Below are 25,054 nucleotides of genomic sequence, written 5' to 3' on the forward strand. Positions count from 1 at the left end.
TGTGAAGTGAAGGGCAGCCCCTTCCAACTCTAGTCCTGCTCTCAGGTCCTGTGACTGCTGATCGGGGGTTCCTCACTCCCCCCATCACAAGGCCGACCCTGAGATAAGGCTCAGCTTCCATTCAAAACAAGCAAAAGAACCACCCGCACCATAATGAGCCACAGATGGTGGTGGGATTGATTAATCGAATGATCCAGAATTCCAGAACCAGTGGATGAAAACAACGTTGAGATGTTGCCAAAGGCAGACTCCCAAATGAAGAATCCACTATCCGAGATAAAGGAAAAAAGCTTCCCTTCTCCTCCTTGCAGAGGTGGTGGCCTAGGGGTGCGACGTGTTGCATATGCCATTGGGTGAAGCCACATGGTTGACCCGATTTTGCTCTGCCTTTTCTTGTTATGAGGGGTGAGGATGTGGGCAAGTGACTCTGATCTAAATGAATTGGGAGCTGTGGGTTCCAATCCCACCTCTGCCACCTGTTGGCTGTGACCTTGCCCAGGTCACCTGCTTGGTGCCCCAGTGGTGCTCATCTCTCTTGGGACAGGGGTTTTCTAGATACCCATACTGACGACTCCCAGATTGAGGCCAGATTGGAGGGGGAGCCCCCTGCTAGTGAATGGTTGGGGAGATTCGTAGGGTGGCCATGGGCAGACCTGAGCACTTTAGGTGCGGGTGGAGAAGCAGGGGAAGTGACCCATCTGACCCGGGGCTTCTAGCCCTCCTGGCTGCCTCCCCCCTTCCCCAGATCTCCTGGGAAGTGGGGGAGATGAGTGAGTCAGAGCCACAAAGAAGGTGGTTGGTGTGGTTGAGTGGGTATGGGGAGCAGGAGGATGGGTAGGGTCGGGGGGACGTGAATGGAGACATTGTCCCAGGCAGGGGCAGCTCCTGACTGCCCAGGGAATGGAGTGGGAGCTTGGGAGCTGGGCCTCCCCTTTCTGGGCCATGCCTTGTGACCTGTCTGCCACAAGCTCTTTGTCAAATGGCTGTGCACCTGTGACAGAAGGATGGGACTGCTGGGTTGGGAGGGGACAGGGGCAGCTGGGGTGTCCTTGGGGGCTCATCTTCTCCAGCCTTGCAGGGTTCTGAGCTGGGCTCTCCCCCTTCTGTCTGGTTCTTCTCTGGTGGGCTGCCTGGGGAGGGGCTGAGGAGCAGCTCTGGTCCTGAATTGTCCAAGGGGAGTGGAGGCAGACGGGCAGCTTTATTTCTGAGGATGCTTGGATTCCAGGGTTTGGGAGGGCCGGGGCATGGGCTTTTAGCTCAGCCCTCTTCCACCATCCTCCTCACATTTCCCTCCCAAAGGGCTTCAGATTTGGAAAAACAGGTGCAGAGAGTTGATGTTTCCAGCTGTGTACTCTGTGGAAGGTGTCAGTCCGCTTTCCCAGATAGCACAAGGGCAGGGGAAGGAATCGTTCCTTGTTTTTGTGGAAGCTGGGAGCAGAAAGGAAGCTTGGTCTGGGTGATGGCTTGTGATGGCCAGGGTGAATGAGACTGTAGACCTAGAATCAAAGGCATCCACCTCCTGTATTTTACAGGTGAGGAAACTGAGGCCCACAGGGTTAAGTGACTTGTCCAAGGTCTCACAGGTCAGATTGGACTCAGGTCCTCTAATTCTAAGAGAACAGTCTCTGCTCTGTACTCTATTGAGGTAAGCTCCTGGAGGGAAGGAAATGTTTTTCGTTTTGTGTGTGTCCCAGTTCCTAGCTCAGTGCTTAAATGTTTGTCGAAGGGCCATCTGTTTACTGACAAGCAGCTGGGGGTGGGGGGAGGGCATAGAACGCTGGATCTGGAGTCAGGAAGACTTGCTAGCTGTGTGACCCCAAGCAAGTGACTTAACGTCTCTCTGCCTCACCTTCCTCATCTGAAAAATGGGGCTGCCAGCAGAGCCTGCCTCCCAGGGCTGCTGTGGGGATCAAGTGAGACTACCTTTGTTAAGTCCCTTAGCGACATTAGCTGTTGTTGACATCATTGTCTTCAGCTTGTCAAGTGCAAGGCTTGTGGGTGGAAGGCCTGGACAGCACAGCAGGGCAGGGGCTTGGCCTAGGACGGTGCTGGCCCAGGCAGGCTCTTCCCCCCTCCTGCTCTGTGGCTTGGCTTGGACTCAGGTGGGAAGGGGAGTGGGAGAGCTGGGATCCAGGTGGAGGCCCCAGGGAGGGAAGGTGGTTAGTGAGGCTTGTTTGTTTAGGCCGCAGCAGGGGAAGGAAAGTGCTGGCCAAGCTCTGCTTCCTAACAGATCACTGCCCGGCTCTTTAGACGAGGCTCTGACCCAGCCATGCTCTGCTCCAGTGTGGGAAGAAGCTTCCCTGTCACCCCCAAACCCATCCTCGGGCAGCCCTTTTCCAGCCAGGATCTCCCAGCCCCTCTCGTGGGCCCCTCCCGAGGTTACACTATGAGCCAGAGGAGCCCCAGGGAGAGAGTTCGGTGTCAGTCATCCCACCCAGGTTTTCAGCCTCCCCACTCCTGGGCGGCTGCTTGTGTTGTGGCTTCAGGTGAGCCTGTCTTGTGGCTGGGGGGAGGTAAGCTCCCTGAGAGGAGGGCCATCCCAAGGGCCCCCACTATCGCAGGCCCTGGAACCCCAGCCTTGACACAGGGCTGTGCGCAGAGTGGGCCCTGACTGAGGCCTAAGCGTTCCACCCATTCCAAGTGCAAGCTATGATCAGAGCGCTCTTTAGCTGCTTGTTCATAGTCTGGAGGTTCAGAGTTCAGTGTCCACTGGCAGTCTGTCTTGTTCCTGCCTGCCTTCCCAGGTTCAAGTCCCTGCTCTGCCCTTATTTACTCTGTGTGACCCTGAATGAGACCCTTCCCCTCTGGACACCCTGGACAACTTTCTAAAACTATCACTTAAAAAAGACTGGCTAATCTTCATTGGTAGATGGAATTTTCCCTCACGGGAGTTCCCTGTCTCTTTGTACTCACAGGCTTGGCCCAAAAGAGATGGCTCCCTTGGGGGTTGTGAGGATCAGAAGTGTGGAATGGGAGCTGTGAGCATTATCCTCAGGGATAAAGGAGAGAGATGGGGTCCTGGGGTGGGGGCTGATTGCCCAAGGTCACCTGGGTCTTGGGGGCAGAGGCACTAACCTGGACGGTCTGTCCCTCCACCTTCCCTGAGACATTGTGCATAGAGGCAGAATGGCCTGGAAGTGCCTGCAGACTGAGCCCAGGGACCAAGTCTTTACTATAGTGGCTGCTGATGAGCACTGAACTGGGGGGGTCACAGGACCTGGGTTCCGATCCTGATTCTGCCCTGACTATCTTGTGACCTGGAGGGGATAACTTAATCTTCTCTGGGCCTCAGTTTCCTCATCTCAAAGATGTGAGGGTTGGCCCAAAGCCCCTGTGAGGCACCTTCCAGCTCCATGAGGGAGCCCCTGGTTCTGCCCCTCACCCTGCTGATAGGTCACACCAAAGCAGGTGTTCCACAAGGATTGTTTCAAGTGAATCACATTCTTTAATGTGACTTACATTTCATTTCAGAACTAGAAGATTTCTCGGGGAAGTCATAGATTTGGAACTGGAAGAGACCCTGGACTCACATAGTTACTGAGTGTGAGAGTGGGAGTCAAACCCAGGTCTCAGCATTGTTGCATCCCCACTGGAAGACTGGGGGCAGAGAGTCAGCCCCAGCCCTTAACCCTGACCCTGTCCCTTAGCGTCTGAAGCATCTCAGCCCTGCTATGCTGCTGCCGACTTGCATCAGGGCCATCCCTACTCATGCTGATCCATATCTGGCTACTGGACCCAGATGGCTCTGGAGGAGAAAGTGAGGCTGGTGACCTTACACAGCCTGCCTCACTTAAATCCAACTTGCATTTTATGGTGTCATCTCTCTGGTGTCATGGTCTTCTTGGAGAATGAAAGACAGACGGCAACAGGCTTCCAGGTCCCCTTCCATGAGTGGCTCTACCAATAAGGCTATTAATACTTGACATGTTCCCCCTTCGTGGATGCTCCTGTGGCTCTCCAGGGCTCACAGGATCGTAGGGTGGTAGAACTGAAGGGGTCCTTGGAGACCTCTCATTTTATAGATGGAGAATGGAGGCCTAGAGAGGCCTGGTGCTTTACCCAAGGTTGCCCAGGTCATTACCAACAGAGTGAAGACTGGAACTCAGGGCCTCCCCTTTGTACTATGCCTGTACAACTGTGGTTGGAAACACTCTCTGGCTGTGAGGAATCAGTGATTCCACCAGTCTGGAGGGTTCCACGTCCCTGACATTCCTCCTGTCCCTTTTATGACCATGCCCAAGCCCATGAGCAGGGGCACTGGGCAGCAGGAAGAAGGATTCTCTGGAGACAAATTTGGTTGGTCCCCCATTGGTCAAAACGAACCAGCTCTTATTGTGAATGGTCAGTGAGCTTGAAATAGGGGGCAGAATAAGGTAAGGTCTTTAATTTAGGGCAGGAACATAGCTTAGAGATCACTGATCCCTAATCCCTCATTTCACAGATGAGGAAACCGAGGCCAAATTAAGAGACTTATAGGAAGGGACTGACAGAATTGGAACCCACCGATACCGTTGCTGTTCCATTGAAGCACTCGGATGGTGTATCAGGATCCCACCCGTAATCACTGAGTTTGCCAGCCGGGCCCAGGAGAGCAGGGCTCCAGGCTGAGAAGCCGCCCAGGTAATGGGCTGAGCCACAGTTTACTGGGGTGTTTCTATATTTCTTAGCCGTTTAACACGCACAAAACAGTGCTACTGTTTTTCATTAAGTTCCTGAGGTTTTTTAATGTGTCACTGATGGTTTTTGAGGGTCACACTTAAACCCATTTTAACAAATTGTGTGAGTTTCATAGCCCAGCTATTTTTAGGAATGTGAGTGTCATGTTAAGGCAGAATCATAATTTTAACCTTCTTAAAAGGGTTTTCTTGATATCGAGCCAAAATTTGCCTCTTTGCTACTTGCACCCATGGGAGTTCCTGGCCTCTGGGAAATAGTAGGTATGGTGCCCTTGTGGGTTTGGTGTGAGGATCACCGGACAGCCAGTGTGGTCAGTCAGGGGGCCAGGCAAACCCAGGCCAATCCTCTTCACCCAATAGCCCTTCAATTACTTTGAAAATCATTTTCATATCCTTCCTCCCCAATTCCTTCACCCAGTGTTCATCTGACGTGGGTTCAAGGCTCTTCCAACATGGTGGTTACCCTTCTCTGGTTGCTCTTACAACTATGGGCCTCCTTAAACTTTGGCTCCCAGGGCCAAGCACAGCCCCTCAGGAGAGGTCTGCCGGGGCCGCAGGACAGAGGGCCATCTGTTCCTGTTTCCTGGAAGCTCTGCTAAGGTCAAAGGGCTATTTTGGGCAATCCTGTCTCACCAATTGACTTGTGCTGAGTCCTATAGTTCACCAAAAGCCCAGATCTTTCCCAGAAAAGCTGCTGCCTAAAACTGTGCCTTTTTCATCGGTAACAGGAAGTGGATTTTTTTAACCCAAGTATAAAATTTGACATTCGTCCTGTTGAATTTCATCTTATCAGAATCAGCCTGATGTTCTAGACTGTGGAGCTCTCAACTCTGTTGTCCACTGTGTTCAGTGTCCGCCTTCCCCCACTCCAGCTTTGTATCATTTGTCAGCTTCGTCTGGTCTCTTCTCAGCTGACACTGAACCATGAACAGCCCCTCTTTGAGACTGGTCACCACCTAATGGCTTTCCCATCCACTCCACATTGAGCCATCTTCCACAGAGGAGGAGCATGAGATACTTTGAGGCACAAGCTTTGCTAACGTTTAGGTAATCTGTGCACACAGCGTTCCTTTGGTCTTGAGGTTTACCAACCCTGTAAAAAAGGGAATGAAGTTAGTTTGACCTAAGGCTAAGATGTCCTGCACAGAGCTCTCCCTGGCCTTTGTGATCAGCTGCTTTCTCTTCTAGGTTCCCACCAACCCTCTCCTTAATGACCTGACTGATTTTAGAATTTTCACAGAAATAGAAGTCAAGGTCACTGGCCTTACTTTGCCTTTTCAAAAAATCAACGTGATAATTGACTTAGTAAATGTGAGGAAGAGAGTTGACCGTCAAGTGAAATCCTGCATTCGAGTCCTGATAGCTGTGTGACCCTAGGGAAGTCACCCAACCTCTCTGTGTCCTGGGCAACTTTCTGAGCCTCCATGTTTTAGCGTAGGGGCCAGCCTGAGCTGGTGGAGGCAGCTGAACAGGGGGACGGCAAAATTACAGAAAATTCTCTGTGCCAGTAAATGCTGAGCCAGCCTTAGCCATCTGGGAACTTATGTTCTGTTCTAATAAGGGAAGACAGCCCACGTAAGGGGGGATGGGGAAGGGCTCGAGGCATGACAGAGTTCTAGAGCTTGGCTTGACACCGACCCAAGAGGAGTTCTCAGCCCTTCTGCTGATGATGGGCACAGCAGTGATTGTGGCTTCCCAATACTTGGGTTTCCTCTGAGGCTCTCCCAGCACGTCGGAGACCAGGCCTCGTTGGCTGCTCTCCACAAGCCCTCCACGTTTTGTTTTCAGCCCATTCTCACCTCCGAAGCCGGCTGAGGTTGGGTGATTAGGCGGGTGTTCAAAGCGGGATTGGAGACCTGGTCTCCCCTGACTTCTGTGCTAACGCCCCAGCTTGCTGAGGAATGGGGTGGCAGACCCCAGTGCCTTCCCCTGGGATCTCCTCTGATTCCTCCTGTTGATGGCTTGTTTGTAGAGTGGCTTTCATGTTGTCTGCCCCGTTGGACTGTGAGCTCCTGCAGGGCAGGCCTGGCTTTGACCTTTCTTTGTAGACTCTGTGCTTACCATAGTGCCCGACACCTGGTAGCCACTTCAGAAATGTTTATTGATTGACTGACAAAAGGTGTGGGGGTGGGGGGGTCCATGTGAGGAGCTCCTGGTATAGGATCTCCCTCCATTGTCCCAGATAAACCCCGATTGGCACCTTTCTCATTTTAGATTGCGGCTTCTCCCTAGTATGTGTCCGAAACAGGACCGACTGGCTCCCCCACAAAGCCAGCCTTTCTTCTAAGAGCCTTCCTAGCACTGGCTGGCCCTTGCACTCTCCTGCAAACATGCACAAAATGCTGGCTCAGGAGAAACCCGGGTTTAGATCTCAGCTCTGCCGTTAAGGCCCTGAATGTCCTGGGGGACACATGTTCTTCCCCTCTCTGGGCTCCTCTCACAAAATGAAGGGGTGGGGATCAGATGCTCTGTGAGGTGCCAGGCAGCTGAGACAGCCTGTGTCACCAGGGCAAGGTAAGATCTCAGTTACTGCTGGCATGGTAGTCAGCGAATGGAGAAGGGAGGAGGGAAACCTTGGAACGATGGCTCAGCCTTGGGTCTTAGGGAGCCGTTTTCCGCCAGGTCACCCCAGAAGAAGGCGGCCTGCTGCTGGAGCCTGGGAATCCACCCTCACTACCCCGGGCCGTGTCCTCAAGTGCCCACGCCCCTGACCTTGGCTGGAGGTGGCATCTCCAGCCGTTGTTGCCAGGGTCAGTGTCAGGGGAGCAGGGGTGAGCTGGAATTCCCAGGACCAGCAGGGCGCTGTCCTCACGCCCATCTCTAGGGCTGCCTCTGACACCAGCTTCAAAGCAGGAGCAGGGAGGGACTGAGCAGACCAGGAGGAATATTTACCAAACCTCTATGCAGGGCAAAGCACTGAGCAAGAGACTGTGTGCCTTAGCGTCCTCATTTGTGAAATGGCTCCCTGGCCTCCATTTGCCTCTAGCTCTAAGCCTCTGATATTGTGGCTGGAGGACACTGGGTTTGTAGATGTGCAGCTGGGAGGGACCTCCAAGGCCATTAAGCTCAACTCCCCTATTTTACATATTGGTGAGACTGAGACCCAGAGAGGGTTAGGATCTGCCCCAGGGTCACACAGCAGCAAGTGGCATGATCAGAAATCAAGCCCAGACTCTCTGTGACTCTCTGTCTCTGGGAAAAGAGCGTGTGTGTCCAAATTCTTAGTAAGCAGAACTTATGTTAGATGGTTAAGCTTCTCACTGGGGGGCATAGTCACTCTATACCTGCTCCCCCTTCATAGGTTGGGAAAACCTGCCTGCCTTTTCAATTCCCCAAGATGCAGCCCTTTCAAATCCCTCTGTCCATGAAGAAACAAGGTTCTTTTCCCAAAGGAGCCGGGGGGTGCAGGCTTAGGATCTGGGTTCTCATCTCAGTGAATGAGTCTGTTTCTTGGAAAGACTTCTTTCCCAGCCTGCAGGGCTCTCTCTGTACCCCCAGCCTTCAGGGCCCACTCTGTACCCCAGCACCCCAGCCTGCAGAGCCCTCTCTGTACCCCCAGCTTCCCCCAGCCTGCAGGGCCCTCTCTGTACCCCCAGCCTCTCCCAGTCGGCAGGGCCCTCTCTGTACCTCAGCCCCCCAGCCTGCAGCCCGTTCTGTGCACATTTTGTCAGAGGTTCTGCTTGCTGGGGTCTGTCCTGTCTGCCTTCCATTGACACAGAGCTTGAGATCCAGTGTGGTGTCAAGTTACCTAACGTCTAGGCCCCAGAGAACTATCTGAGGGAGTTTCCTTGCCAGGAATGGCCAGAGACCTGGTCCCCCAAACATATAATCTGGTCCTACGTGTGCAGGAGGTAACTGGGATCATAGGATCTTCTTCCCCACAATAGTGGTGGGCCCACTGATAGTCACTGAGGGACAGACCCTGAGTTAGAGGCTGCTGCTGCCTACGTGAGGCTCCCGAGCTTCTCTCCAGCCGTGAGACTGCCCGTTCTGTGGTTCTGTAGTTAGTGTCTAGTTACCTGCTAACTGTCCCCTTTGCTTTTGTCATCTTCCAAACTAAATTGCAGACTAGCCGAGGGGAGGACCATGACATACATCTCTGGTCCTGTGGTATCTAGCAGGTCAATAGATGTTGCCTCAGTTTCCTCTTCTATAAGATGAAGGAGTTGGACCCCTCTCAACTTTATATCCCTGATCCTTTGAACTAAGGTCATCTGTATACCTGCCCTTCTCCAGTTTCAAGTATTATGTCCACACCCCAGTATCAGCCGGCCCTGCAGTGATGTAGACCATCCTTCCTCCTGTGTGGGATCAGCTAGATGGTGCAGAGAATAGAGCACCAGGCCTGGAGGCAGAAAGACCTGAGTTCAAGTCTGGCTTCAGACACTTCCTCCTGTGTGACCCTGGCCAAGTCACTTAACCCTCTTTCCCTTAGTTTCCTCATCTGTAAAATGAGCTAGAGAAGGAAATGGCTAACGAGTCCAGTATCTTTGCCAAGAAAACCCAGATGGGGTCACAGAGTCAGACCTGACTGAAATGCCCAAATAGTAGCTACTGCTGTATAAGCTGCTTCCAGGACATCTTTCACAGTTTGTACACAGCCCTTGCTAAGCCATTACACTAATCTCTTTCATGGGATCGTAGGCCCCTCAGAGGCTGTTATAGGTGAGGAAGCTGAGACCCAGCTGAGCAAAGGGAAGGAAATAAAGAAGTGGCCTGTCAGCCTTCACATGAAGGAGAATGTAAGCCCCCTGAGGGCAGGGGTGGCTGCATTTTGATCTGTGTGCTTCCACTGCCTGACATACGCTAGGTGCCTAATAAGTGCCTGCCTGACTCTCCTCCTAGGTGCTGAGGAGGTCCTGCTGTTGGCCCGGCGCACAGATCTGCGCAGGATCTCCCTGGACATGCCCGACTTCACCGACATCATTCTGCAGATTGATGACATCAGACACGCCATCGCCATTGACTATGACCCCGTGGAGCGCTACGTCTACTGGACGGATGACGAAGTGAGGGCCATCCGCCGGGCCTACCTGGACGGCTCTGGCGCCCAGACCTTGGTCAGCGCCGAGATCAACGACCCCGACGGCATTGCCGTGGACTGGGTGGCCAGAAACCTCTACTGGACCGATACGGGCACAGATCGCATCGAGGTGACACGGCTGAATGGGACCTCCAGGAAGATTCTTATCTCGGAGAACCTGGATGAGCCGCGGGCCATTGTTCTGAACCCAGTGATGGGGTGAGTCTCCTGGTCAGGGCTCCAGGGCCACGAAAGGAGCTTAAAGGGGTAAGAAGCCACTCCCCTGGTGCCGCTGGCGGGACCGAGATTTACCAGCACCCTGTGAGACGTTGTCTTCCGGGCCATACAGGTGGGGAAACTGAGGCTCCAGGGAGGGAAGTGACTTCCCACACTCTTGCAGTTTTTTGTTGCAGGCAGGATTGGAACCTGGGTCTCTCCTGACTTCCTGTAGCAATCCACAATTTAGCACACACTCAACTCTTCTAACACTAAGCCACCTGGGTGATCGTGGGGTCCTAGATTGAGAGCTCAGGGACTCAAGGAGTTAAAGTGACTTGTCCAAGGTGATGTAGAGTTAAAGGCCATCGAGTCTTCTCCCCCTCCCCCCATTTTACAGAGAAGGAAACTGAGGCCCTCAAGATGAAGGCTGCACAGGGAGTCAGGTCATTGTTCGTGGCAGAGTCGAGATCTGAACCCAGGTTGTCTGATTCCAGCTTCCGTGGCCTTTCCACTGCCCCCAGGGCTTCTGAAGAGGGGCAGGTCAGGGCCATTCCTCTGCTTGCTCCTCATGAGGGAGGGTGTGGCTGGGCCACATCATGGGGAGAGCAGAGGCTGGAGGCTGGACACAGTCATGGTCCAAACTTCCAGCTGAGCGCAAGCAGCATTGAGCCCGAGTCTGGAGCAGCCTCATCAGACTGGGCAGACCTCACAGAGGAGCTTGGCTGCCGTGAAGGGTGGGGAGTTCACCCCCTCCACAGGTTGAGCTCCCAGAACTCTCGCTGTCCCTGTCCCAGCCTGCTCAGAGCGGGACAGGGTTCCTTCTCAATGGTCAGAGCAGCTCATTTGTGCCTAGGACCTGGGCCTGAGCCCAGACTCCGGCCACTTAACAGCTGTTTGTGCCCTTGGGCAGGTCGTGTCCTCACTTTTAAAATGGGAATAATCCTTACCTCACAAAGTGCTCGGGTGCAGTGGAGAGCCAGAGTCTGGAGCCATGGGGACAAGGTTCAAATCCTGCCTCGGACACTCACTGGCTATGTGGCTGTGGGTGAGTCAGCTCATTTCCCTGAGCACTTTCCTTCTCTGTAAAAAGAAGAGGTTGTCCTTCATATCCTGCAAGATCTCTTTGGGCTCTCCACCGAGTACCTTGGGTTCATCCAGCAGCAGCAAAGTGCAGTGTGTAAAATGGTGGATTTGCTGTTAAGAACCCCATCTCTGATGCACATTTGCTGTGTGACGATGGACAAGTCACCTAAACACTCTAAGCCTCAGTTTTCCCGTCTGTAAAATGGGGACAATAAATCCTGTAGCACCTATCTCATGGAGTTGTTGCCAGGCTTAAAATGGGGTGACTTTTGCTGAATTGATGGAAATGTGTGTGTGTGGGATTCTTTTTCAGGTACATGTATTGGACAGACTGGGGTGAAAACCCCAAAATTGAATGCGCCCATCTGGACGGGCAGGCCAGAAGAGTCTTGGTGAACACGTCTCTCGGGTGGCCCAATGGCTTGGCACTAGACCTCCAGGAGGGCAAGCTTTATTGGGGAGATGCCAAAACAGACAAAATTGAGGTGAGTTACTCCTCAGGTGGTGGGTTACTGAGGGTGAGACTAGTCAGTTAATCAACTGTTGTTTTGTAAAAGTTAGTTTTATTTTACTTTCATTCTTGTTTCTCTCACTTTCCCCTCCACCTACCTCACCCACTGAGAAAAGAGAAAAACAACCTGTCACAAATATGTATGGTCACACCAAGCAGATTCCCTCCTTAGCCCTGTCTCCTCGCACACATGCGCGCGCACACACACACGTGTGTGTGTATTTGTATTCTCCTTCAGGAGCCTACAGCCTGCTTCATCATGAGTCTCTTGGGAACGTGGCGGGTCATGGGGTTGATCAGAGTAGCTACATCCTTCACAGCTGATAATCATTACAATGCTGCTGTTGCTGTGTATGAGGTTCTTCCAGTTCTGCTGGTTTCACTTTGCATCAGTTCATATGAGTCTTCCCAGGTTTTTCTGAAACCGTTCCCTTCGTCATTTCTTATAGCACATTAGTAGTTCATCACCAGCATTCATTCAGCCATACCCCAGCTGATGGGCATCCCCTCAGTTTCCAGTTCTTTGCCATCCTGACAAGAGCTTCTATAAATATCTTGATACAAATAGGCCCTTTTCCTCTTTCTTGGATTTCTTGAGCAGTGTAACCACAGGAGTCGTATTGCTGGATCTACACACTGTTTAATAGCTCTTGAAGCATAGTTTAAGTTTCTTTCCAGAATGGTCAGACCAGCTCACAGCTCCATCAACAATGCATTAGTGTTTTCCCACATCCCCTCTAGCATTTATCGTTCTCCCTTTTTGTCAACTTTGCCAATCTGTTGGGTTAGAAACAGCTTTTGAGTTGTTTTAATATGCATTTCTCCAATTTTTAGTGATTTAAAGTGTTTTCATATGGCTATTGATAGCTTGGATTTTTCCCTCTGAAAACTTTAAATTCCTATCCTTTGACCAACTGGGGAATAGCTCTTACTTTTATTAGATATGACTCTGGTGTGTATGTGTGTGTGTGTGTGTGTGTGCGCGCGCACGCCCATGTGCACAAACATATCCCTTAGGAATAAGACCTTTATTAGTGAAACTTGTCAAGCAGCCATTGTTTAATATAGTACCCACAGCTAGTACTTATGGGGCAGCTAGATCGGGCAGTAGATAGAGCTCTGGCCCTGGAGTCAGGAAGACTTGAGTTCAAATGCACCCTTAGACCTCACTAGCTCTGTGATCCTGGACAAGTCACTTTGCCTCGGTTTCCTCATCTGTAAAATGGGGATAATAATAGCACCTATCTCTCATAGTTCTTATGAAGATTAGATGAGACAATCACTTTAAAGTACTTGGCATAGCATGGGGCATGTAAGCTCTATATAAATATTAGCCATTTCTTCTATTTTTATTTTTCTCATACAGTAGCCACATGACTTTGGACAGCCCTGGGCTCAGCACAGTGTCCTTGTTTTTGCTTTAACACCTCTTTCTACCTAGCAGTGGCCACCAGTCAGTCAATCAGCAAGCCTTCATTGCCCACTTACTGTGTGTCAGGCGCTGTCTTCAGTGCTGAGGATACAGAGACAAAAGGGGGATAATCTCTACCATCGAGGAGTCTCAGCTTTGTTGGAGGGAACAACTGGGGGGTATGTGATGGTATGAGGGCAGTGGGGGGAGGGCTGGGGTGGCACTGCCCTCCCTAGCTACGAGCCACTAGGAAAGATGCTGCCAGTGGAGCTTAGTGCCAAGAACAGCTGGCCAGAGGAGGGTGGGGAGTGTGAGAGGAGGCCATGCCAGTCTTCATGATGCCTTTATTCTGGAAGCCGAGTCCTGTCATCAATAGTATTAGCAATAATTGTTACGGGTAGGCATTGATAATCATTAACATGGCAAGGTCTGGTGCTTTCCATTGGAGCACAGGCTGCCCCAGCCGTCTGATGGCCGGCCGTCACTGGTGAGCCTCCTGCCTTGCGACGTCCCCTGCTCTTGTCTCTCTTACCAGGGGTGCTTTCTTCCCCTCTGACACCCAGGCCTGCGTCATCACTGTCAGCCATCGGATGATTGGGGGTGTTGCTGGTAGGGCGGGAAGCTTGACCTTTGATCCCTTGGAGTCCAAATGCTTATTTGGGATCATTTTAGGAAAGGTGTGACAACAAGTGAATGTGGAGGGAGGGCAGGTCTTCTCTGGCTTATACCTTGCAGTAGTCTGAAACGTGACACTGTCCATTCTCAGCAGAAGCAATCATGATGGCTCAAATGCATGCTTCACCGTGTACTACGTTACGACAGTAACGGCCCCCCTTTAGAATTTACAAAGGATTAGGAGAGACAGAGTATCCCCTGCTCTCCCCCTACCCCCCGCCCCGCCCCAGCTTCCTGCCTCCGGCTGACAGTGATCACTCCCTCCTCCCGTTACTGCCCAGCCCCACATCTCCTGGCATTTCCTCTGCAAGTATCACATTCTCATGTTCTCATCCGTGTTCTTGTTTATGTGAGTGTTTCCTCAAGCCCTCCGTTCCAGCTCGTCACATTTAGAGGGAGGCGGGTACTTGGAGACTATCTTCTCCTATCTTCCTCTTCCAAATGGGGAAGTTGAGGCCCAAAGAAAGGAGGTGATTTGGTCGAGGTCCAACCAGTCAGGCTTCCAAGTCCTGGCTGATGGCAGTGACAAGGTGGGACTCTGTGCTGACCCGAGAAGGGCTGCCATTCTGGAGCCGGAGGAGGGAGAAGCTGTCCCTGGGGCTTTGTCCCCCAAGAAAGCCTACCACTTCCCTCCTCGAAGGAGAAAATTGAGGCACCTCGTTATAGAAAGAAGTAGATGGCCAGGGCCTGATGGATGGCTCAGCTCAGAGTCTTTTCCATTGATTCTTCAGCTAAGACCAGGTCAGCAGGAAATCCTCTGGATTGCTGATGAATCCAAAGGGAAGGGGGGAGATGATCCCTAGCAAGGCTCCAGAAGAGGGCTGCCCAGAACGTTAGCGCAGACATGTGCAGGGCACTCTGGAGCCTGCAGAGCGATCCCACCTGCCTTCATCCATCAGCTCCTCTCCTCTCCCTCCTCTTCTCCATTTGGGTCCAGCTCATCTGAGGGACAAAGGAAGGGCTCCCCTGAGAGAGGGGGTGCTGGAATCCAATGCAGTCTGCACCTACCACATACTGGCGGTAACCAAACATCTGAGGTCCTGGCCCCCCAAGATTTTCTTCAAACTTGGAGCTTCTGTTGTCAAGGGGGGACCATGGGCTGGTTGAGCTCTGGCTGCTGCACTGTCCCAGCCCAAGTTGTCTGAGAGTTGGCAGCGGGGGAGCTACCAGTGTCCTGGGTCAGCAACTTGAGACGTTTTCTCCCCAGATAAGCACATCTGCTGTGATAATTACCATTTCTAAGCCAAAACCCCAGGGGCCGCTAATTTGGCCTCTTTTTTGGTGAAGATGAAAAGGAGCCTCCTCCTGGATTGAAACCAGCAAAAAGAAGGTTTTCAGGGGAAATTGTCACAACCCCCCCATGTTTGCTGTGAGGGAGAATTGTACATGAACTGGGCAGATGAGCCAGGACAGTCTGGCTCCGGGGCCAGGAATGCGTCTCGCTGAAAGCCCAGAACATCTCCTTTAAAGGAGAAAGCAGCATGGGGCCCACCTTCCCATTCAAGGTGCTCTGCCGAGTTTACCCTGAGCCTTGCCAAATCCTGACATATTTGGGGTTTCTTTGTCCAGTTATCCTTCCAGAGAGGACTTCTCTGCTCTGAGGGGCACTTGGTTCTTCCCTGGCTCTGATTTACAGCCATTGAGTCAGGGAGAGGCTCAGGCCAAAGGCCGCATGGGAGGCCAGGTCTGTGGCCTTTTGCTCCCCAGGTCTGATTTGGAGCACAGTTCCTCAAGGACAAGACTGGGGAAGCAGCGAGAGACTTTTACTACCAGAGACATATACAGAGAAACAAACTTTACACATATAGAAGTAGACATGTATGGGATGGGATGCCTGATTAACTTAGAGTTATACTAGTAGGGACAGTGGAAGACTTCTCTTAGAAATTCCTCCTTTTAGAATCTTGAGCTTCCTTCAAACACAGGCCCTTTCTGAGCCCCACTCCACAGCTGTTCAAACTGTCCTTCACCAAAACAGTTACTATGTAGTATGTCTCTGTCTCTCTGTCTGTCTGTCTCTCCTTCTCTCCTTCCCTCCCTTCCTGTCCCCTCTTATGCATTTACTTATTGTTTCCCCCAGTAGAATATAAGCTCTTTGAAGGCAAGAACCACTCAGTTTCCCCAGTACTTATCACAATGCTCAGGGCATAGTAGGTGCTTAAGTCCCTGTTGCTTAATTGATTGAATTTTGGGCCAGAGCCACCCCACCCAGAGCCCAAAGAATTCAACAGAACTGAAGCAGCTGCAGGGGAGGGAGAAGTGAAATCCTTTGGATCTCTGTGAGCATGGTACCTCCGTAGGACAAACATAAATAAATGCTTGCTGATTGGCCAACTCATTTCTTATCAGCCCTTACCCACAGAGGCTTCTGTACATTCTTTGAGTGGCTTTCCCTGCCTGGTTTTCTCTCTACCTTAGGCAAGTGTTGTCTCGGAGAACTCTCTGTGTTGAGAGAATTTGCTGTAGCCACTGACCGGGGTTCCCACTGCCTCTCACAAGTTAGGAAAGTCTCTGACTTGGAATCAATTTGTGCTCACTACCAGGGTCCCAAAGAGATTGTGACTTGCATGCTGAAAGTGACCCAGAACTTGAGCACTCCAAGGCTATTTTAACTTGTCTAGAGCCTAAGATGGAAAGAAAGCTGGATTCAGTGTCTGGGCACCCGGCTTTTGAATATTTTGTGATGCAGGGTCTGTGTGACATTGGAGAAGCTCCTTTTTGTCTCCAGGCCCTATTTTACTCTCCTGTAAAGTAATGGGGCTGAATCAGATAATGTCAGACAAATCCCTAACAGCCCTAACTCTATGAGTTCATGCCTCATTAGTGACCTATTCAGATTCACTGTCGGTCCCGTTCTTGTCCGGTGTCCATTTAGCGAGTGGTCTCACCCAAGGTCTACACTTCTGTAATGATGTTGACAGCCCAGCGCCATCTTTCCTAGACCTCTCTGCAATCCTGCTAATGGCAGGATTGGCTGTCATTGGGAGAAGATGGGTTAGAACAGCTGTGTGGCCAACCCAGCCAGGAGAGCGCTGGTCACTGGAGAGTGGGGGGCAGGGAAGGGGGCTTCATTTCTGTTCTGGAACAGCCAGAATTGCTGCTTAATAAAAGTAGCTTGAGGGAGATCTTCCTTAATATATTGGGTTCAATTTGGAGAAATCACTCAGTTACCAATGTAATGAATACAGTAATGTTCACACAAAGGTCACTAAAAGGAAACCCTCTCTCTAAGGAATCCACAGACCAGGGAGGGTCCTGGGGGGGGGGTTGTAGATGGTGGCGGACACCTCCCCCACCCTGGCAGAGGAGTGTGGGGGCCAATGAGGGCAAAACAGACATGTGATCACAGCCAGTCTCTGTCCTGCAGAGCCTGGTTTAAGTGCTTTAATTTGTAACGAGAATCCAGACTGACCAGGGATGATGTGAAAGATTGTTAGGGCAAGATAAAAGGCACCAGGGGTGGCTGGGTGGTGCAGTGAATAGAGCACTGGCCCTGGAGTCAGGAGGACCTGAATTCAAATCCAGCCTTAGATGCCTAACACAAAAACTAGCCGTGTGACCTTGGGCAAGTCACTTAATCCCAATGGCCCTCCAAAAAGCAAAAAAATAAAAATAAAAGGTACTAGCTTCCCAAGAAAGGAACATGAACTTGAACACTGTACTCTGTATTTAGGTGTCAGTCTCCCAGAAACAGCTTTATTTAATTTATTATTAATCTGTAGCCTGGCAATTTCAGGGATGGGGCCAGGAGGGAGGAAGGTGGGGAAGGGAAGGGGATCAAAACTGGCACAGACCCCTTCCCCCCTCCAGCCTTCGCACATGAATCTCTGCCCCAGGACACTTTCAACAAGCCACATCAAGCCCACTGGGTCTCAGGCATTGGGCTAAGTGCTCCACAAATACTAGACAACTTGGAGCTGGTCACAGAGGGGACATGTTGGTCTTAAGGAGGACAAGGAAAGGATTCTTACAGAAGGTGGGACTTCAGCCAGGTCCTGAAGGAGGCTGAGCTGAGGAGGGAGAGAACCCCAGGGGGCTGGGGTCACTGGGTGGCAGGCCCAGGGAGGGCATGGTGTGGAGGAAAACTGGAAAGGTTGGAGAAAGGGCTTTTGTAGCCAAAGGAGTCTTGAAGAAGACAGAGATCTTGACATACAGTCTGGGTTGATATTCTAGAATTGAGCGGCCAGTAACTCTTCCATTTGTCCAGGACACTCTCTCACTCACCAAAGGGACGTCTTCCCTTCCATTGGGTGTTTTAGTCTTTTCTCAGAAAGAAGGGCCAGTGCTGGCTGGCCAGTCCCTTCCGATGGGCAGAGCAGGAGGAGATCACCCTTGGATGGGGTGATAACCAAGTCTGGGAATGTAGTGATGGAAACCAGATAACAAGCTTGGTTGTCACTGTGAATTCACTTCCCTAAGAACCTCTATGGAAAGCCAGGAAGCCCAGGGCCCAAGACTCCCCTCGGACACATACTGACCATATGGCCTTAGATGAGTCACTTAATATCTTCGGGCAACTTTATAAGATCATAAATTGCAGAGAATGCAAGGGGACTTTCTTCACTTTAAATAAGAGATTTAAAGAAATTTGTAAACCAAGTCAAAAAATTCAGTGAAGGGAAATTCTACCTCTGAACTTAGAAACTTGGAGACCCCTTGTGTTGCCAGGACCTAGATGGGAGGAGTGAGTAGATAGAACCTGAAAGAGGCAGTCAGGAGGGTCTGGGTTCTAATCCCACCTCTGACAATAGCTGGGTAACCCTGGGGAGGTCACGACTTTGGCATCATTTTCCTCATCTGTAGAGTGGGGATGATAATATTTGTTTCCATTCCTCCCAGTTTCTTAAAGGAAAATGTCCTGCAAATCTGAAATTGTTTTGGAGATGTTGATTGTGGTTTGAGGGGGAATGAGGGGAGCATTATTTTCCCTGAAAAGTAAACAGTTACCCGTAGCAGTTAGCAATAATAACACAATTAGTAACCGGCCTTTGGTTCCATTGCGGCTTCTCTGGGATAGCCTGGGAACCTAACTACCATGTATAACAGATGTGTCCTGTAATTTGGAAGTATTTCACAAAATAAAAATACAACAGGACATAGGGAGTGTAACTAGGTAGTTTTCTCAGCTATTTGGTATCTCACTTTATAGGTTTAGTGGTCCCTGTTTCTCTGACACCACCGATTTATAATTGTTAGGAGAAAACGTGTTCTGGGGTTCTGGCCACTGCCTTAGAAATGAAGTTTTGAAGCTGGTGTGTAGGAGGGGAGCCTGCCTCTGGGCCTCTTAAAGGCTCCACTGGCGACCTAGAGTCTAGCAATGATGGCACCTTTCAATGTCTCTTTAGTCTAATGGGGATCTGCCTCTATCTGGACACCAGCCAGCCACAGTTACCAAGACTATTAGCTTGGAAACAGAATGTTTCCCAAAGCTGTTAATTTTTTCATAGTTGCTGGAGACTTTGCTACTATCCGAGATGAGATTTTTGAGATTTTGAGCTGGGTTCAACCAGGCTCATGGAATCATAGAATTTGGGGCTAGAAGAGACGGCCTTAGAGAACATACTGGTCAGCTTGTCCATTTTACTGATGGACAAGCTGAGGCCAAGAGGAGGCAGTGAACCCCGCCTGGGGTGCTCAGGTCAGAAGTGGCAAGTTCAAGCCCAGGCCCTCAGATTCCAGTTCCTGTAACTTCCATCACACTGGGCTGTCGTCTATTGACTTCACAGGGCTTCAGTTTGAGGGAAAAACAAATAAAAAACTACTATTCCATTCATCCTGGGGCTGTTTGTGCCTGGCTAAGCTCTGGGCTTCGAAGGGACGTTCAATGTGATGATAAACGCATTTGCTTTCTCTTTGAAGAAGGCTGTGTGGGCCAGATTTCTTGTTGCCCAGGCTGGCAGCCGGATCCTCAATCCCTTTGATATGTTGGGAGCAGAACAAAGGTCCACAAATATCAGCTCCCGAAGCAGGCGCCTCAGATTTGGAGGCTGCATTCAGGATTGCAAGCATCTTAGGTCTGGCTAAGAGCAGAAGCCAGCTACCATGCCGGGCTGCATCGCAGGATAGATGCTGTGTGTGCCAGTCCTGCTGGGAGGCAGGTATTCAGTGTGGAGGGAGACAGTCAGCCTGTGGTCATGTGTTGACTTGGAAAACCACAATTGACTTCCTCTATTTTATGATATTTTTATATTTGTTATTATCTATTATGGTTTGACATTGTACTTACGGTAGTTGTAGCTTAACAATAGATAATTAACATTATGGTGTCTTTTATTTTGATATTTGGTAAACATTTCCCAGTTGCCTTTTAATTGGGTGCTTGTAAGTGTGACAGGCTTGCTGGGAGTATTGAGCAGTTCAGTGACTTGGGTAGGGTCACACGGCCAACCCGGGCAGGAGCAGGAGCTGGGCTGGGATCTTCCCGGCTCCGGGGCCACCTCGGTCCCTTTGGCCCTGAGGCTACTCTTGATCTGAGATCCAGGGTGTGCTTTCTCTATTTCCAGTCTCCCTTGGGGATCTCACCGGCTCCCAGATCCACTGATCGTCTCAGCGCTGATGATCAGCCCAGCTCGGTGGGGCCAGCCCTGGCACAGCCCCCATCCTGATGCAGACCTTCATCCCTGCACCCCTGGGCTGTTGTTATAGCTGCTGGGGGAAGGATCTGCCTGCTTCAAGGTTCTTCCCACTCCAGACCATCTTCCTTTCAGCCACCAAAGGGATTTTCCTAAAACACAGATTTGATCTTGTTACACCCTTATTCAATAAAGTCCAGGGGTTCCCTGTGGCCTCCAGATCATCGTGGGGTGGGGGAGAATCACAGGAGCGGCTGAATCTGTAAATGTCTGCTGCTAGATCGGAGGTGCTGGCCATGGAGCCTTGGCTTCCCAGAAGAGCCTAGCTAGAACTGTTGTCTCGCTTCAGGGTGGAAATCCAGAATGAACGTCTGGTGGTTCCACTTAACAGCTAGCTATGGGACCATCAGTGCCAGTGGACTGAGTTCCCATGATTGGCCCTTCACTTTCCTTCTCTGTAAAATGGGATCCCAGTCCTGGGTGGTTGTGAGGAAAGTGCTTTATGACCCAAACACACTCAAGAAATGTCCATGATGGTGACTGTGCTTATGAGGAGGTGCCTGTCTCAGTGTCCTCTACCCTGGTCAGACCTCGGATCTGCAGCACAGTGTTCCATTCTGGGCCCCACCGTCCAATAACAGTAATGATCTGGAGAGTGTCTAGAGGAAGACGGTAAAGGCCTTGAGGCCGTGTCAGAGGAGGAGTGACTGGAGCGTTTGGCCTGGAGGAGAGGATAGGAGAGCAGCCGTGGAAGGGCCATCATGTGGTGGAGGGATCACACTTGGTCCTACTGGGCATAAGGGAGGAGCCAAGTTGGGGACAGAGGAAGGGAGGAGTTACAAAGTGACCAATTCAGGCTCAATGTTGGGAAAAATTACTTAATGCTGACCTTTCCAGTGTGGAAGAGACTTTCTTGAGAGGCTATGGGTATCTCCCCCCAACTTGGAGATCCTTGAATACCCCTAGTCAGATGTGCTATAGTGTGAATCCTTTCTAGGTATAGGCTGGGGTCTCTTTAACTCTTAAAATCTCTGATCCTGTTTTTTGGGCAGCTGGTAGTAGAATGGACATAGCATCAGCCCTGGTGTCAGGAGGACCAGAGTTCACAGCTAGCCTCTTCCTGCCTCAGTTTCCTAACCTGTAAAATGGGGATAATAACAGCCCTTACCTCCCAGAGTTGGTGTGAGGATCAAATAAAACGGTAACTGAAACACTTAGCTCAATGCCTGGCACACGGTAAACGCTAAGAAACATTAGCTGTTATCCTGTGGGTTTGATGATGGGGAGCCCAAATGAGAAGGGGGCGGCTAAGTCACTTGAGGCAGGAATATGGCCAGCTGGCCTGAGTGGGTGACTGAGTGGAAAGGGAAGATGAGGACAGTTAGAGACGGTGGGCCAAGTGGGCTAGCTAGTAGGTGCTCAATGACACTTCTCCGATTGGGCAATAGCTCACATTTCTGTTCAGACCATTTCCCCTCCCTTTGCCTCTGTTTCTTCGGAAATCAGAGGCTTGGGGAAGATGACTTTCCAGGTCTCTCTCAGCTTTAACTCAGATCTCTTGTGACGCCATGTATGGTCTCGTCTTCAAAACAGCCCTGTGAGAAAGACCTGGAACCGCCTCTTGGTTAGTTCTCTAGAAGGGTTTCAGATTGGAAAGGGGAGTTATGAAAAATGCTGAACTCCACCTTTCACCAAAATCGTGAATCAGTCACTGATCGTTTCATTCAGTCAATAAGCCTGCAGTTCATTTTACAGACGAGGAAACTGAGGCAGACAGAGTTAAAAGTCATGCCGCTAGGAAGTGTCTGAGGCTGGATTTGAACTCAGGAAGCTGAGTCTGCCTGGCGTCAGGCCCAGGGCTCTGGGTACTGCCCCATCATTCCTTGCTTGATTGTCAGGCTAGGTGCTGCGCTGGGCAATAGAAAGAAATACAAGGGAAAAGTGCAACTAGCCTAGTCCTTGTCACCAGAAACTCGCCTTCGGCTGGCGGGGAGACGGTGTTTGCTTGGATAAGTGGGCACAAAGCCCTTTGGGGGATACATGACTTACTGGGCAGCTTGTGGCGCAGTGGGTAGAGCTGTGTCTGGAATCAGGAAGACCTGAGTTCAAATCCAGCCTCAGACTTTTACTGGCTCTGTAACCTTGGGAAAGTCCCTTCACTCCTATTTAGAATGAGGAGAATCACAGCACCTGCCTGGCCAGATTGTTGGGAGTCTCAGATGAGAAAAGATTTACAAAAAGCATTTAGCAGAGTGCCTGGCACTCAGTAGGCCCAATAGAAACGCTCAATTTCTCCCTTCCCCCCACCTCTGCCATCGTGAGTTCAGAAGAGAAAATGGGCAGCTTCTGTTGAATGGACAAGGACCATTCTTTATGCTCGTCCTTCAAGGCTTGGGCTGGAGTCTTCCTCTTCGTCTGCCTTGGCACCCTATTTGAGCTCTGGTCTGACTGGGTGAAGTCCATGCCTGCTAGTTAGGAAAGGACCCCAAGTCTTCTAGTAGTGAATGTTGGGATGAAGGAGGGGAAAGGAAGCTTTTGCACTTTCCCCACTGGAAGCTCCTGGGGGTCCCTTTTGCCCCCTGCTGGCCTGTCCCCCTGCCAGGATTGTTGACCAGAACATTTGTGGGCTGGGTCCAACCTCTAGCAGCTGATCTCCATTGATGGACAGCCTGTTGTCACAGGGATCCCCTTTCAGCTAATATAACATGAGTGGGGAACCTCAGTGGTGGTGGTGACCTGAGATGAATTAACGGATTATGGTGGATAAAAATATATTGGTGTTCCCATGATCTGTCACTTAGAAGTAGAGGGAGGCAAAACCCAAACCCATCAGATATGCAGAAAGAAAAATGTTGTTTGGAGAGAAAATAGGATCTGGGTGACTAAAGAAAGATGAGCTTGTCTAGCATGGGATTTTGTACGGGGGGCTTCTTAGAAGCTGGGACACTTTGTTCCCATTGCATTTTTAATTTAATTTTAGTCTGTTTTTCGATTATTAAGCATTTATTTCTTCTTCTCTCTTCCCTTCCCTCTGGAAAAAAAGGGAAAAAGAAAGCGTTTGTAACAAATATGCTAGTTAAATGAAATAAATTCCCACACTGGCCCTTGTCAAAAAATGTGTGTCTTTTTCTGCATCTTCTATTATCAGCCCGTTGGCATCATGGTTTATTATTGCATTGTTCAGAGTTCTTTAAGTCTTTCAACATTGTTTATTTTTTACAATGTTGTTATAAATTGTTTTCCTGGATCTTCTCACTTCTCTCTGCATCAGTTCATACAAGTCTTCTCAGATTTCTCTGAAACCATCCATTTCACCCTTTCTTACAGCACAAAATTATTCCGTCATATTCATACACTATAACTTGTTTAGCCATTACCCAATGGATGGACATTGCCTCAGTTTCCAGTTCTTTGATTTCTTTAGAATATAGGTCTGCTAGCAACCCCATTGCATTCTTTTTAGTTAATTAAGTGTTTAGTGTTTCTAAGTTGAGATGATTCTCTGCCCCTTCCCCCCAAAGGGAGAAAACCATGACTTTTAAAGGTGGCTTTTTTTTTTTGGTATGACTATATTTGAAGATTCAAGCTCCTTTCTTCTGAAAGGACCACAATTCAGTTATTAAATACAAGTCAGTAAAAAAGTTGAATTGTCATAAATAAATGTCATTTGGGGGTCATTTTCTAGGAACTTAATTATTGGTAATGCGGGGCCCACTTGCCCCATGTCCACTGTATTCCACTATGCTTGAGGACTCATGGTCTCGTTGATGTGTGTGTCTCTTTAATGATAAATTCCTGAGCCTCATGGGCGGCTCTCCTCTGTTTCTCCTGACTGCCTTTCCACTGGGAGCTTGCCCAGTGTGCTAGGGGCTGTTCTTGGTTTCTCTCGACATTTCGAGGATACCCATGAAACCCATGCGGCGTTTAGCGGTTACCCCTCACTTTTGCCATCTTTCAGGCTCCTTTCCTCCAGTGTTCTCCTTTCTAATGCCTTGTTTTGGGGGTGGTGGCTGCTTGTGCCTCCCTGGTGCCTTCTTCTTTGTCCCTTGGGTGATCATTCGATTCAGTCCGGCAACTGTTGTGTTCCATGACTGCCAGCCCTCTGACGTCACCAGAAGAACATTGGAATTCACGACATGGGTCTTTGTCTCAGCTTTCATTGTACTAGACCTAACAGGTGCTGAGTGAGTGGCTTTTTTTTTTCCTGTGTTGGAATCTGAGAAGGCACAGAGATATTGACTTCTCGCTTCCCACCCCTTTAAACTTAGTTCACTTAGTGGAATACTGTCTTTGGCCCTAGGGAAAAGAGAACTGAAAGGGTTCTTCTGGGTCCTTTAGTCAAACCCATATTTAAAATATGCATCCCTTCTAAAAACACCAGACAGAGCATAAACGTGCCCTCGAGGAGCTTATATTCTAGAAAGAAAACCATTACAGAGCCACACATAACCACGGGTATTTGATAAAGGTATAAGAGATGCAAACAAAGTGTTCTGTGGAGACTGAGGAGGGAAAGGTGGTTACCAGATGGAAAGGAGGGACCAAAGAAGACTTTCTGGAGGAAAGGTACTTGGTTAAGTCTTTAAGGATTTATGAAGCCCTGACTATGTGCCAGGCACTGTGCTAAGATTTGGGGATACAAACAAAGGCAGACAGGTGGTCCCCGCCTTCAAGGAGCTCACAGTTGGACGGGAAAGGCAACTTTTATATAAATAGATATATATGTGTATGGATAGAGACGCATATAGAGTAAAAGGAAGATAGTATTGGAGGAGAAGGATGTGGACAGAATCTGGTAGAGAAGGGACATGGCATCTGTGAGCAAGGGACAACCTTGAGCAAAGATCACGGCTGGAACTAATCCGTTTTTCCTCACACCATGAT

General features: G+C 50.2%; 1 protein-coding gene across 1 annotated transcript in view; it reads left to right on the top strand.

Moving 5' to 3' along the window:
• Positions 1 to 25,054, top strand: part of LRP5 (LDL receptor related protein 5) — a 138,142-nt gene that overhangs the window by 79,347 nt on the left and 33,741 nt on the right. Inside the window, exons 6-7 of the mRNA XM_069066525.1 lie at positions 9,522 to 9,918; positions 11,315 to 11,486. Coding sequence (XP_068922626.1) covers positions 9,522 to 9,918; positions 11,315 to 11,486 — 569 coding nt within the window. The remainder of the gene's footprint in view (positions 1 to 9,521; positions 9,919 to 11,314; positions 11,487 to 25,054) is intronic.

The sequence above is a fragment of the Petaurus breviceps genome, unplaced genomic scaffold (assembly GCF_028583685.1).
Source record: "Petaurus breviceps papuanus isolate PSGF00001 unplaced genomic scaffold, PetGlider_PUasm1.0 90721, whole genome shotgun sequence".
NCBI lineage: Eukaryota > Metazoa > Chordata > Mammalia > Diprotodontia > Petauridae > Petaurus > Petaurus breviceps.